Source organism: Mauremys reevesii, linkage group 16 (assembly GCF_016161935.1).
Source record: "Mauremys reevesii isolate NIE-2019 linkage group 16, ASM1616193v1, whole genome shotgun sequence".
Lineage (NCBI taxonomy): Eukaryota > Metazoa > Chordata > Testudines > Geoemydidae > Mauremys > Mauremys reevesii.
In genome coordinates, this window is record NC_052638.1 from 32,146,774 (window position 1) to 32,161,565 (window position 14,792).

The 14,792-nt window shown below is 37.5% G+C and overlaps 1 protein-coding gene across 13 annotated transcripts in view; it reads left to right on the forward strand.

Annotated features, from left to right (window-relative positions):
• WWOX (WW domain containing oxidoreductase) overlaps window positions 1-14,792 on the forward strand; it is a 635,942-nt gene that overhangs the window by 172,459 nt on the left and 448,691 nt on the right. For all 13 annotated transcript variants that reach the window (XM_039503876.1, XM_039503877.1, XM_039503875.1 and 10 more), the window contains exons 7-8: window positions 741-926; window positions 4,804-5,068. In XM_039503876.1, coding sequence (XP_039359810.1) covers window positions 741-926; window positions 4,804-5,068 — 451 coding nt within the window. The remainder of the gene's footprint in view (window positions 1-740; window positions 927-4,803; window positions 5,069-14,792) is intronic.

The window sequence follows — 14,792 nt, forward strand, 5'->3', positions numbered from 1 at the left end:
ATGGTACATAGGGAAGCATGGCCCGCAGCCATCCCATCATCAGGCAGTGGGTACTTGAAGCAGAAGACAAACGAACCATTCTTCTTTCCCCCTATACTTGCACTTCGTTCTATTTTAAATTATACATTTCTGGGTTGGTTAGCTGTTTGTACAAATTAGAACTTGTTAGCGTGACTTTGCCTATTTGGGAGTTAAATACGTGACATGGCTGACAGATAAAAAGTTGGGTTTTAAAAGGTGTCAGTCTGCAGTACTTAAATGTCCATAATGTCTGTGCATGAAGGTGACTTGCATGGAGACTGATCAGCTTGTGTAATCTTTACTCCTTGGGCACATTAAGACCAAGAATATGGGGTAAAATTCTTATGGTTAGAGGAATTATGTTTCGCAGATTCAGCCTGTCAAATTTTGTTCCCTGCTTTGGAGATTTAATGACATCTGGAGTAGAATATCTGGAGGATCTGTCTAATATATCTATGCATGTCAGCCATCCATCTAGTATCCACTGTTTTTCTGACCATTCTAAACCCTTTGTGTTGATGGTGAACCTGGAGATGCAAAGTATTTGAGCTCCAGTTGTTCAGTTACCTTTGTTTTTGTTTTTCCAGTGGAAATTCTGAAATGATAAGAAGGTGGCATAAATCACGATAACAATACATTTAATTAATCTAATTCTTTGTACTTTATTTACTTGATTTGATTTAATTTTTTAATGTCAGCGTGTCTTGTTGATTATTCAGGCCACTCCATATGCTGATCTGCAATGCTGCTGTTTTTGCTGCTCCATGGTCCTTGACAGAAGATGACCTAGAGGCCACCTTCCAGGTGAATCACCTGGGGCATTTTTACCTTGTCCAACTTCTTGAAGACATTCTACGCCGCTCATCTCCAGCAAGAGTTGTGATGGTTTCATCAGAATCACACAGGTTGGTTAAAATCACAATATGTTCTTGATTTAGCTCTGATTGGTCCTTTCTGCAATCCTTGGGATGAAACCATCACATTGGAAATACCGAACTTTAAAATAAAAATACCAATCCTATAGTGCTTACTCTTGCTTGAGCAATCCTTTTTAAAGTCAGTAGGATTACTTATATACAGGATCTGTCCCTGAGATTCTATGTGCATACAAGTTTCATAATACTGCATAGGTCGGTCTTGGTCACTCTTTGTAGGAATGCAGATTTTTCACTGCACTTCAGGCCACTCATTGATTTTGCTAGGAGATGGAATAATAATTGATTAAATCTGAATGGCATGACCTTTATTGATTTGTCATTCAACAACTTCAACATCTTACCAAGAAGAATGTGCAGTTATTCTAGCAGGAGAAACAATGCAATTAAAGACTGCTAGATGAAATCCAATTGTTTTATAATGAGAAATTAGGGAATTCAGTGCAGACATTAGCTGTGTAATTGTAGGAAGGGAAGTTTGTTAGTTAGTCTATATTAGAAATCTGGCTGTGCCTCTTTTGGTTAAATTTTCAATTAAGATATCAGATGGCACTTCTCTCCGATTACCTTTAGGAGTACAATTTGGCAAAAAGCACAATATGAAATTTCAGACATGTTTGCAATGTTTTAGAGTGTTTTTAATAACTGAAGAGAGAAGTTTTTAAAAAGACAAAACAATTACTACCTGCAGTAGATTATGGCCCAGATTTTAAAGGTAGTTAGGCATTGCTGCACTTAACGTTGCAACAGCTAACCAATTTAGACTCCTAAATCCCTCTTTCAAAAGTGATTTAGGCAATAAGGAGTCTAAATCCCACCTACTGTCAATGGTATTTTAGTGCAGCAGTGCCTAAATACCTTTAAAAATCTGGGCCTCAGGGCCCAATTCTGAATTCTTTCTGTATCCAAAGCACATGATGGCTTCAGATTTAGTTCAGAATGTGCAGGGATTGCAGGATTATTAGGCCCATCATGGCCTGCTTTAAAACATTATTGTTGATTTCTATTTCACTTTTTTGCATGGTGTGCAAGAGATTTAGCAAAGCAAGAGGGAAAATGTGCAACTACTTTTATTTATTTATTTCTGCACTGTTTTAAGAGACCCAGAATGAAGCTTATTTTTTTAATCATGTTTCCATAGAATGTAACCCTGGAGACCCGGTAGAGAGAGACCAGCCAAGGGTCAGACTGAAATCTTTATCACTTCCAAACAGAGGGGCTTATGGTATAAATGACACACTGAAGATAGATTTACTTTTACCATTTTAAATTTATGACGGCTGAAATCAAAGGAAGCAGTAGAAAATGCCAGTAATAATCCTCCCTGGTGTTAAAAGACATGAAACATATAGTAATTAGGTGGTAACAAAATCTGGACATCCTTATCTTTGCAAATCACACCAGGTTTGTGAAAGCAAGTTGCAGAGTCCTGTTAGGAGTGAGGGAGGCTACTGTGGGGCAGGCAAGATAGCTCTAGACATAAATCTGCCAACTCCAATCACTTGCCAGATGTGGAGGGCACAATGGGATATGTATAAATGAGCTGTTGTTTAATGGCAGATTATGTTGAATTGTCAGCTGCTTGTTTCCCTTTGTAAGCTTGTATCTCAAATAGTATTTTAAATGACATCTTTGGTTTTTTTTCCCCCTTAAGTGCTGTGTGGAACTAGAGCTCATATCTTTACACAGATTTATCTTTGTTTTGAAAAATAAGATTATTTTAAAGTGCTCGTTGCTAACTGAATGAGATGAGCCAAGTTTTATGGAAACCTAGGAAAAAATAAGTCACTGTGCATGTCAGAATATAATTACTAATCCCACCTATTGCTTTTCTGTTTTAGGGGTTCATTTCTCGTGTCTTAGATCATATTTAAACATTTTAAATAATTGTTAAATGGCTGTTTTTTCTAGCTGTTCAGTGACAATAAGCTGATGCAAAGAGCTAGTTTAGAGAGCAGGTCTTAATACTAGTAGTACTTTCCAACTTACTTGAGAACTCTGAGCCTTTAACCATGTTGTAAAACAGAAGTGTTGGTATCTAGTTACTTCCATAAACCTTGGCTGAATCTTTTTGTTGGAATCAAGGCTCCCTGTTGGGGGAAAATAAAGTCCTATGTTTGCAGAAATTATTATGCTAGACTGCTCTGAGGCAAAACATTTATTTGCCTCTCTGGTCCTTTGCTCTATTTTATTTACTTATCTGGATTCAGTGCAAATGAATTGAGTTAAACTACTTCTAAAATGACTTTTAAGTGTATCATACAAAAATAAGAATAATAACTAAATTGAATTTCCTCCTATCTTTATTTCTGTATAGTTAATTTGATTGTCCAACAAAGTGAATGGAGCTGCCGACTTAAGACTGACTGACAGGATTGGGCTGAAAATGTGTTGCTACATTACTATTGTGTTGATGACAGACAGAAAACACTATTTGTATAGTATACTTCGGTGGTTTAGACAGCTACTAAGGGCTTGATTAGCAAAGTCTGCCACCCTTATTCATGTTGAGTAATAATTTACTCTTGGATTAGTCCCGCTGATTTCAGAGTTGTGCCCTAAATAAATGTGAAAATTATGAAAGAAGCATTTTATTACCTGAGATCAAATGAGGGACTGATTCTGAAAAGGACAAGGCATTGTCAGGCTTTTTATCTGTGTATTTTACAGTTTTTGCCCCGACATAAGTTTAAAAACCCCCAAACACAAACACACCAGTCGATTGCTTAATTTGGAGTGTATAATGCGAAATCAGGAAAGGCATTTTAAAATATTTTTTTATAATGTACACCACAATTATGCTTGTCCCTCATTTCCCCAGCTGATTCTGAAAGCTCTACATATTGAAGTGAGTTTGCTAAACCTCCCTTACACGCCACCCCTTAAAGTAGCACTCTTATGTGGAGCATAGTTTTGCAACTATCAGTGATATTTATTTCTCAGTACTAATGCATACTGGTAATTTAATAAACCAAAAAATGTAAGGATGGATAGAGAACTATCTAGAAAATAACCTTTTTTCATGCAAGTGTCTTTAGTACATTCACTACTTTGTTATTATTAAAAAAGAAAGAAAGAAACAAACAGCTGGTGTTTAATGACTCTGTCAGACCCAATTAAAAAACATCAACTAGTTACTTTGATTTGTGTTCAGTCATGTCATGGGTATACTTAAAAACATTATAGTCTGCCAGAACTCATTTTGGCTTTGTTTACATTTATCTTTTAAACATATAAGACTATTGATGGCAAGTTACCAAGGTTATAACCACTTTATAATCATCAATTTTTAATCTAAAAAGAGTCTAAGAGGCAGCAAGAGTCATCTGTACTTACTTGGACACTTAAACTAAAATATGCAGTACTTGAGCATTAGATTAAAATAATCTAGGAAAAAATGGTTAAGAATTAATACTGTATTACTCTGCTTTGAAAAGCAGAAATCTTTTATTCGAAATGATTTAAATGTATGTCAATCATGTGAGTCTTCAAAAACAAAACTAAAAAGCTGATTTTGTTCCTGTTGCAAAAGAATGTAGTTCATATAATATAAACTATGGCTTTTAAATAACCTTTCTGTTAGCATGGATTTAACGGGTTATCTTTTGCTTCTGATGTGAATTTATTTAATACTTTTACTCCCATATAACATGAAGTTATTTTTGAGGACCACAAACAATTTCTATTAGATTTTAAGAAACTGCTAAGCAAATTGTGTGTTGGTTGCAGTCCAAATTCTGCTGTCATTTGCAGCAGCACAACCTTTGTGACTTCCAAGGAGTTGTGCGGTTTTAAATGAGAGCAGAATTTGGCCCAGAATGTCTAAAGCACGTGTACTGTTTTTTAGATTTTCAGAAATTAAAGATTCCTCAGGAAAGCTTGACTTCAGCCTGCTTTCTCCATCTAAGAAAGAGTTCTGGGCTATGGTGGCCTACAACCGTTCCAAGCTTTGCAATATATTGTTCTCCAATGAGCTAAACCGCCACCTTTCTCCCCACGGGGTGACTTCTAATGCAGTGCATCCTGGAAATATGATCTACTCATCCATTCATCGCAACTGGTGGGTGTATACCCTGCTGTTTACCTTGGCTCGGCCTTTCACCAAATCCATGGTAAGTGAATGCCTTGCAGCATTTTACACATCTTCAGTTTTTAAATCATGGGAGTGGAGTTATAAAAATCCAGATGTACATATTTGCTTTAACCTTTTGCCTCTTATAAATGCAAGCACGGTTTTAATGGTGATCACGCTGTCAAACCTGTGAGCTGTAGTAAAGGGTCCTAAAACCATTTCAGATTAACTTTCTATGTATTACTTTAGATTGACAATGTTGGAATGCCTGATTTCCGTTGCCCTGTTAATGGGTAGCTGCACATATTAGGGGTGGAATGCTGTGGGGTTAGTGATGTGCTTCAACACACATTTAAAGAATTTTAAAAGTTGTTTTGAATTTTCAATTAAGTGCATGCTCAGGTACATTTGGTATGTAAATAGATGAATATGGAGGTGCTGTGATTAGAGAACCTTGCTAATGACATCACTGATGGCTGAGGGAAAGCACTCAGGGTAAACCCTTCTTTTTCAGAGGCTTATAGCTTCCTGGTGAATATCATCTTCCTTATCCTTATTCTTAATCCAATGGCAGTGTTTTTATTTATTTATTTATTTATTTATTTATTTTTAAACCAGGAGTGTGTGAGGAGGTGCGGGAGAGTGTGAGTGTGTGTGTGTGTGTGTGCTGGTGGTGGTTTGGTATGTTGACTTATATATCCTGTCTAGTATACAAATTATATATTTATGTTTATAAAAAGATAACAGTGATTTAGCCTAAACTAGCCTATACCATAATCCTGTTCACTTACACTAAATATCCCATAACACCTTGCACTTGCTGAAGTAAGCATTTGGCACAAGCAGATAGGAAACCTGTCAAAATCAAGATACATTCATTCTGTGGGTACATCAGTGATCGATCTATCGGGAATCGATTTATCACGTCTACACTAGTTGTAATCGATCCCCCAATCACTCTGCTATCGACTCTGGAACTCTACCACGGCGAGAGGTGGAAGCAGAATTGACGTGGGAGCGGTGGCCGTCAATCCCGCGATGCGAGGACATGAAGTAAGTGATTCTAAGTCTATATAAGATACGTTAACTTCAGCTACTCTATTCTCGTAGCTGAAGTTGCATATCTTAGATTGTTTCCTCCCCCTGCCCCCGCCAGTGTAGACCAGACCTATGTCTTAGTACAAGCTACGGAAGTACCTTAATGGATCAGTACCTGGAATTCTAGTGTCCAAAACAAAGATAAGGAAGAAACAGAACAACTAGTTAGGTAACTGGAATATGCCAATGGGTTGTTTTTCAGTTCATGTAAAGAAATGTGTAACTTGTAAAATCACACTTGCATAAGGTGAATGTGATGTGTCTGCATGGAACTGCTCTTTGTAGACTTATATCATATAGCTTCTTTTTCATGTACCATATTAATAAACCGGTCAGATATTGGTTATTTGGTCTCTTCAGTGTATTTCATAATGAACCAAAGTGTGGTCAAGACATTTACTATACAGTTTATCAACAGGTAGAAGCCATTTTTAACTATCTGAGCATGGAAAATTTACTGACTGTTAAGACGTTTTCAGACACTTCTTTTTGTGTTGAGATAACCCCCAAACTTGCCTGAATTTAAAACATACCACTCAATGGAGAGAAGCCCCCTAGATTCATCTGAAGAAATTTGTTGAGAGATAAAGTTGTAAGTACCCAATGCATGGGGTGTGTCCGGAGTTTGCCATTTGAGGAGCTATATTGCCAATATAGTAGTCTCAGGTTCCTCCTGCCCCCAAAAGTCACCGATGTATCATTTTAGAGAACAGTTTCAGCAGCCTTTGTACATATTTTCAGACAAACTGTATTACAAATGGATTCATAATTACAATATTTCAGTAGTCCCCTTAGAATGATGAGTTAGCTAACAGAACTTCATGGTTTGAAAGGATTATAAGTAATGCATTAAAAATGGGTCTACCTACTGTTTGATTCCCTACAATGGGTCCTTTCTAATGCACACTGAGGTCTGTGGGAGTCTTGCCATGGACTCTAGCGAACACTCGATTGGGTCCGTTAGCAAAGAAGGTTAACTAGGCCTTTCGTGCCTACCTCTAACATTCTTCTTTATTAAGAGATTGCCGTGCTGTCAAATGGGCTTTGCTGAAAATTGCCTGCTTTTGAACCTTATTGACTGTCTCTTATCACTTGCTCACTGAGAGGGAATGATATTCCCAAAGGAAAAAAAATGGCTCCATCCTGTTTGAGACCAAGCATTCAGGATGCGTAAAGAAGGTATCTATACCCATACTGAGTCGAGCCTATCTTGGTGGTAGTTCAGCCCCATCTCGGGTGCTCTTACAATGATGGATGCCAGTGGTGGTGAGGTTGCACAACTCGTTCTCCCTCTGAGCCAGGGAAACAGAGAAAATCAATTATTTTAATTTGAAAAGAAGCAGGGAAGGAGAGGACAGGAGTCGGGTATCATCCCTGAATAGCTCCATCAATAACATTGCCCCCAATAGCTTGTCAGATTAATGGCTGAGTCACATGCTGAATCTGTGTAATTATGTACAATCCATAGTTCATAGTTTGTTGCATATGTGTAACATCTCAAGTGGTTAGCACAGTGAGGTCCTGATCCTGACAGGGGCCTTTTGGTGCTATTACAATAGAAATAGTTAAAAAGAATCAAGCTTTTCATTTTATTTCACAAAACAAGGTTTAGTAGAGAAGCACTGAGAATGGTGGGTAGCATAAGGTAAGGCTCAAAGGCCCAACTTTTGGGAAAGCTAGTCTTTAAATTTTCACTTCTAGTGTATTCACAATAATTTGCTAAACAGGTTACTGCTAATTACTGAGAGCTTTTTATTTTCATTTTTCTCACATTTATTTTTGTGATAATGGCATTTTTAAATTGTTTACTTACATTACACTTATAAATTATACCAGCTTACCAGCTGGTCAGATGTTTCATTTTGATCCAAATAGTGGGCAAAGGTCTATCTTGTGTGTTTTAAAAAATGCCTTTTTTTAGTGGTTAAGTTCATAAAGGAGGTGTTGCTCCAATCTGAATGTGAGAGTGTATGTTTCCTTCAGAGATGAATGTTGCCGCATACTGTAGATCTCCATTCTTGGGAGAGGTCATGCGGCCTCTTGCATGTGGCAATGAGAATACTCTGCATGACAGAATTTAGTACAAGGAAACATTGCCTACAGGCCTTAGTTTTAGCTGATTCCCTGAAGCATTGAAGAGAAGTGTTCTAATATAAACCTTTTTATTTGCTGTTACTTGCTGTGACTGTAGTGACTTTAGTTACAGTAATTAGGGCACTCTTCATGGAGTCAGGCTATTTTAAGTGCCTGTTTTAAGGAATAGTGTTACAGATGTCTAACTATACTACTGAATACTCTTAAGTAACTTTCTTAAACTTAATCTTTCTTTGCAATCTTAGGCTTTTGCACATTTACCATTTTAATTATTGCTGTAAATGGATTATCATACTGAAAGTAATGCAACTCCACCCCATCCAAGCCTCTTTTATGGCTGCCTACAGTGGAGTAATGTGTGATATATTGTATCAATGCTGGTCATAGTGATTCACAGGAAGTTTGCAGGTGTTCTGCCGCTGAAACTTGTTAACATGGTGATTCCAACAGATGTTTATACTATTTAAACTAGTGAAAATTGAAATTTGAAATTTGAAAATTGGATTCTCCCCCCCCCCTTACTTTTCCCAAACCAAAACATATTGAAATTAGTTAAAACAGATGTCCATACTTGGTTTTTTCTTTTTTTTTTATGGCAGATAGTAATAGCAGCAGCAGCAGCTCTGTCCTGTTCTATTTATATAGTCCTTTTGTTATTGTAGCAAGCAGAAGCCATAATCAGGGCCATGTCCCTATTTTACTTGACATTATATAATCATATAGTAAAAAGTAGGCCTTGCCTTGGAGAGCTTACCATCTACTTCAAGACAAACTGCAACAAGTGGATGTTATGAACAAATGGAAGTATTGGAGGGATTCTGAAGGTAACAGTGGTAGGAAATACATGGTTACATAGACTAAGTATGTGCCCAGCTGGCTTGATCTCTGTCTTTAAAAAATAAGTTATAAAACAAAAATATACACAAGGTTATTAAGTTGACTTTAAAATGACATGGCTAAATAGTCTCTCGTGTTTTTAATTAATGTAAATCGGTCATTCAAAACCCCTTCTGACTTCTTGCTAGACACTTGTATAATTAAAATTCAATAAATGTATCATAAGATTTAAACTTTGATACAGAATATATTAACTAGTGTCACCGCATATGATCTTGTCAGTGTACAGTGGCATATAAAAATAGAAGGAGAGTGCTATTATCACACTCTTGCTATAGTCTTACATAGAACCAAATATTTTTGTTGGCAGATAATAGAGTAGAAAGAATATCATGTGTTAGGTTTTCAAGAGCTTAACAGATGTTTCAGTGAACCACATTTTCAAATCCTTTTACATGAAAAAAGGAACAGAATTTGTAGAAGTTCTGAGACGATTGGGTTACGTTCCCTGTTGCAATGCAAAGCCAGCCATTGTAGTAGAGTTTTAACAGATGTGCTACTCCCTTTTTAATGGATAGGAATAAAACACTGGTCTGTTGCAGAGTTATAAATTATAGCTAGGAAAGCACAAGATGTCAATGTCTTAACCTCAGCTAGCCATAGCAGGATAATTCTGCTCTTGAATAACCTGCCATACAGAGATTTATAGTTTCAAATTTTTAAAATTTCTAAGAGGTCGATAGAGATACAGCCTGTGTTTTTTCTTGAAAAATATTAATATTTTAGAATGGGGGTTTCACTATTAAATTATGTGCTTTTGAGAAATATAAGGAGTGCATTTTAGTTACAACCACATCTCAGATCTTCTAGACGTCAGAAGTGTAGTTGAGGCATCAAATGTTTTGGGTTCATGTCTGATACTACTTCAAGGATTTCATTTAAATACTAAGCGTTTAGTTTATTAGATAATTTGTGTAAAGAATTTAAAATTTCTATTTGTGTTGATTAGTTGGCACTCTTGCCTGAAGCTAAAAGGTTCTGGATTCAAATGTCAGAAAATGATTTGAACTTAATTCTAAAGCCAACACTGTAATGCCGTTCTAGGGATGAGAGGGTTCTGCACCCTTAGGGTATACCTACACTGCAGTTAAAGCCCAAGGTTTGAACTCAGGCTCAAGCCTGCCCCTCCTTCTGTCTACACACAAATCAGGTTCCAAGCCTGAATCAAGCTGGGAGTCAGGGTTCAAGATCTATTGCTTTGCGTGTAGATGCAGCCCCACTGGACTCGTACTATGAGGGTCTGCCAAAAAGTATTCCACAATCCCATGGGCTGATATTTTGTCCTTTGGACAGTTAAATTTTTCCACACTGCACCATGAACTAAGGCCTAGAGCAGCCAAATTTGGAAGGGCTCTAGGAAGTCTGGGATATGGGTGTTCGGACTCGGGCCCACATAATGCAGTGTAGACTCTGGAGCCCCAGGTTGGGACCCAGGGTTCAACAATTGCTAACCTGGGGTTACAAATGAGTGTAGATGTTCAGGTCCTAGGTTAACAAATCCACTGTCTGCTAACTCAAGTTCCACTAACTCTGGGTTACATTGCAGTGTAGTCATACCCTTAATGATGCCATGTTTTGTCCTAAGGCAAGCCAAGATCCACTTGTACATGCCGTTGGTAGAAACCCCCCAAAGCTTTAATGTTTCCATGGCTTCTTTTAAAGAATCTGGGATGATTATATTCTGGTCAACATTCCCTCTTAAAATAAATAGATTTGATTGTTCAAAGATCTGTGCGACTGTTGTTAATTTCATGATGGCTGCCATGAATTACTGAACAATTAGGCCCAAATTCTGCGCTCAAATATGGATATAAAATCTCAAGACAAGTCAGTGCATGAGGGGGGTGTTTGTCAGGCTAGTATTTGGCCACTAGTAGCTGTATAGCTCATGACTGAAAAGCGCATTGTGGTGTCTTGAGTATGAAGAAGAGTAGGTAATTCCTTTTGAAAAGAACACTACACCTGACAGTCTGACCTTAGCATTATATCCTGCTGAGTCCTTAGTTTGAGAACATGATGTTAGAGGGGAAAAGGAGTAAAGCTGGACTGAGGACGTATGAGGGATTAGCTCTGATGTAAAGTTGCAGGGTGTGTGGTTCCTTTTGAAGAGAACACATAGGAGTCTGTATTTTTTTTCATAATTATATAAAAATTAAACAGGAACAAAATGTTGATCTGCAGATTGCAGCTCAGAAGCTGACAGGGTGGTGGTGGCTGTATCTCCACTCACAGGATGACTTTTGTCTAGTTGTAACCCTTAGTAAATGCAAATGCATCTGTTTACCTGCCTGCATAATTGTAATAGCTACCCAGCACACAGGGTAGATGGAACCTGTAGAACTCAAACTGTGGAGTGGAAGGAAAGAAGGCTAGTGCAGCGGAGTGTTCTGATTTGAGAGTACTGGAGTGAGGAAGGAGGCAGGGATCTGAGGTGGATCATCTCTCAAGTATAGAGACACGATTTCTCTCTCCATTTAAAATTTCTGGACACTACTGATAAACCAAAGTACAATTTAAGTTAAAGAAAAGCTATGTGTATCTGACTTTTATTTTTTAAATATACAGTAGAGAAACTTACTGAAAATTGGGGTTTAAACACCAATGCATTTCCTGCTGACTTTAATGGGAAAAGAGTTACTCACTGGCCTGATTTTTATTTGTTTATTGGATGATTTATACATACTCCTTGTGTGTTAGAAAGAAGATGGCATGGTCTGTGCAGTAGTCTCAAACATCTACAGCCTGTGGAAAAAATAAAACTTGAAGTGGTAGTTTTAAAATAATATTTAATATGTATGCTTAATTTTTTTGTTAATCGCGAGTTAACTATGATTAATTGTCCGCCCTAATTAGGATATGCTCATCTGCCCATTAGGATGTGCCGTTGCCACTCTATTCTCTAGTCCATGGTGAAAATCCTCATATATCATACATCTTTGCAGAAGAAGATAAAACCAGAAAGAATGTAAGATATGGGAAGTGTTGTGTTAATCAAAGATGTGTCCACTCCTGCAAATAGCAGGTGCTGTGTGCATACCCACAGGACACAGTTCTAAGGGAATCTGGTACATAGACCAAAAATGTGCTAAACACAAAAGGTTACAGGAGTGTAATGGTCAATAAAGCAAAGGGAAGGGATGGTCATTCTTTTGATGAAAGGTCACCTCTTAAAACCAAATAAAGCCAGGTGACTCCAAAAATCTCAAGGCTGTCTTGGTGCTCAGCCTCCAAGATACAGCCAACTCTTTCAGACCAGAAATGGGCTAATACTCTGCACACATAAAGAGACTTAGTCACTCCCAGGTCAAGCCTGAATAGGGGGTACTGCTGGGTTTTACTGAAAAATTTGTATATGAAATATTCCGTTGTCTCCCAACCAAGCAGATTGGGAGAGTCAGACCATCTCGCCCAAATTTTAAAGTCTTGCTGTTTTGGGGCCTCCTACAATGATTAGTTGCTATCCAGTCCACTGAAATAAAATTTATCATTTTAAGTTAACTAGTCACATCCCTCCTTCCCTTCAAAAATAGTAGAATCAGTATTCTCACTAAACACAAGAAGAAGACAGTCTTTAATGCAACAGCCAAATACCAGGTTATTACTGAAACGTCACTTATCAAAATGACACTATCCCATATATTAAAGCTTACTTCAGCAATAGTTAGGGGCAGGATGGCCCAGTCTTGTGTAGCATCTCTTTATATCTGTTCCATGGTTCAAGGACAGAGCCTGTCTGGTCAGACACTCGGTTATTAAACAGGTTTTGCCTAATCACATAGCTCTGATACTTTGCACTCTTCCTCTGAAGAGCAATGGCACCTCAGCTACCCTTAATGGGCAGAGAAGTGGGCAGACAAATGTATTACGTAAACACACGGATTGCCATCAATTTCTTTACAATATTGTCTTTGTAAGTAGATAATGTTACAGTAGTGTTCTCGATATTCTTTACGCTTACTATAGAGAATACCTAAGGAATACTGGGTGAAATTCTGACCTCATTAAAGTCCAGGGGAGTTTTTCCCACCCATTCTCCTCTCCCCACCATTCTGACTGGTACAAAATATGTTCTGCTCTATTAAAATTAGTTCTGTTATTTTATCACAGTGTACCACTGCCAAGGCTGTAGTTAGAAACAACTTAGCTAAGTTTTTGCTTACATGAAAAGGGAAATCATAAAATATTTCTTCTGTGTAGCTTACGTTAAATCAGGATTAATCAACAAGGGTTTCTCAGCAGGCAGTGAGACACTTAGCTGGAGCATGTTAAATGCCTGAAAAAAGGTGGGAATTACAATGCAAGGAAAACATGCACTGCAAACCTTTTGATTTATTTATGGCATATCTGAGTTGTACAAACCAGTGAAAAAAATTAAATATACGTGCTTGGTTCTTCCAGTGCTTTCTAGGCAAATAAGTAGTAGATTTTGTTTATCACTAGTTTATCATGAAAATTCAGCAATGAGGTCATCCTGTGTAAATAGACAGGCAACCCTGAATGCTCAGAAGCCCTTTTTGGAGATTATTATGAAGGTTATTTTTTTTCTTCAGTTATTTTTGGATGAATTAATTTGGTGCTTATGAAACTGAGTGGCTATTAGCACAGGGAAGAGGCAGCCAACACCTAAACCAGTGCTTCGATGCTTCCGGGTACTTTCCAAAAGTACCTCACTCTAAACTGTTAGCACCCCAACCATCCACTTCTCTTGATTGAGCCTCCGTCAGATACTGCCAATCACGCTAACTTGTTTTACTTATGTGATAGGGACAAATATCCAAAAAGCACTGATTTGATCACAGACATAAGTCTGTACTTGTTCCTGAAACAGGATTTCGAGGTCTCCTCTGAATATTTAAAACTGCATCTTTTCATTAGATCCACTGAGTGGGTGTCTGGTAAATGCTCAAACAGAGATTATCTTGGCTGCAGAGTACACCAGTCATAATTATTTCTAATTATTAGTTTGGGTCCTCTATGCAATACTTTCATAAAGTCAGGATCAGCAGCCTACTGTGCTAGACTCTGTACAAAGTAAAAGATGGTCTCTACTAATCCCATTTATAATTTAAATTGCATTAAACCATGTCTATATTACTGACATGGCCCCCATTACACGTTTCTGAGTGCCCCTGCCTCACAATCTTTAATGTACTTGTTTTCACAACACCCCGTGAGACAGGGAAGTATTGTTATTCCTGTGTTACAAATGGGGAGCCAAGTCACAGAGAAATGAAGGGGACTTGCCCAAGGTCATGCAGGAAGTCTGTGATGGAGCAGGGAATTGAAGCAGGGCTTCCAAGTTCCAGGCTAGCGCTTTAAGCATCTGATCATTCTTCTTCTCAGTAACAAGACAATAATAGAGATAATATTTTCATAGAAGAGGTCTCTGTAATCAGAATAATAGTCAATACATTGCAGTATTATAATGCAGCATTTATAATGATCTATTACTTACATTCTGAAAAGATTATCAAAACTACTCATACTTGAATTTTAGCCAATAATGAGTTGCTCGGCACCTTTTCTAAAAAGTTAAGTGTCATAACTATTTTGTATGCTAATTTCATTTTTAGCCTTTCAGAGGAAGTCACAACTATTATAACATACACATAGTTGATATTTTAAAAACAGCCAAATAAAAAAATACATGAGAGAATTCAGTTTAACCAGACACT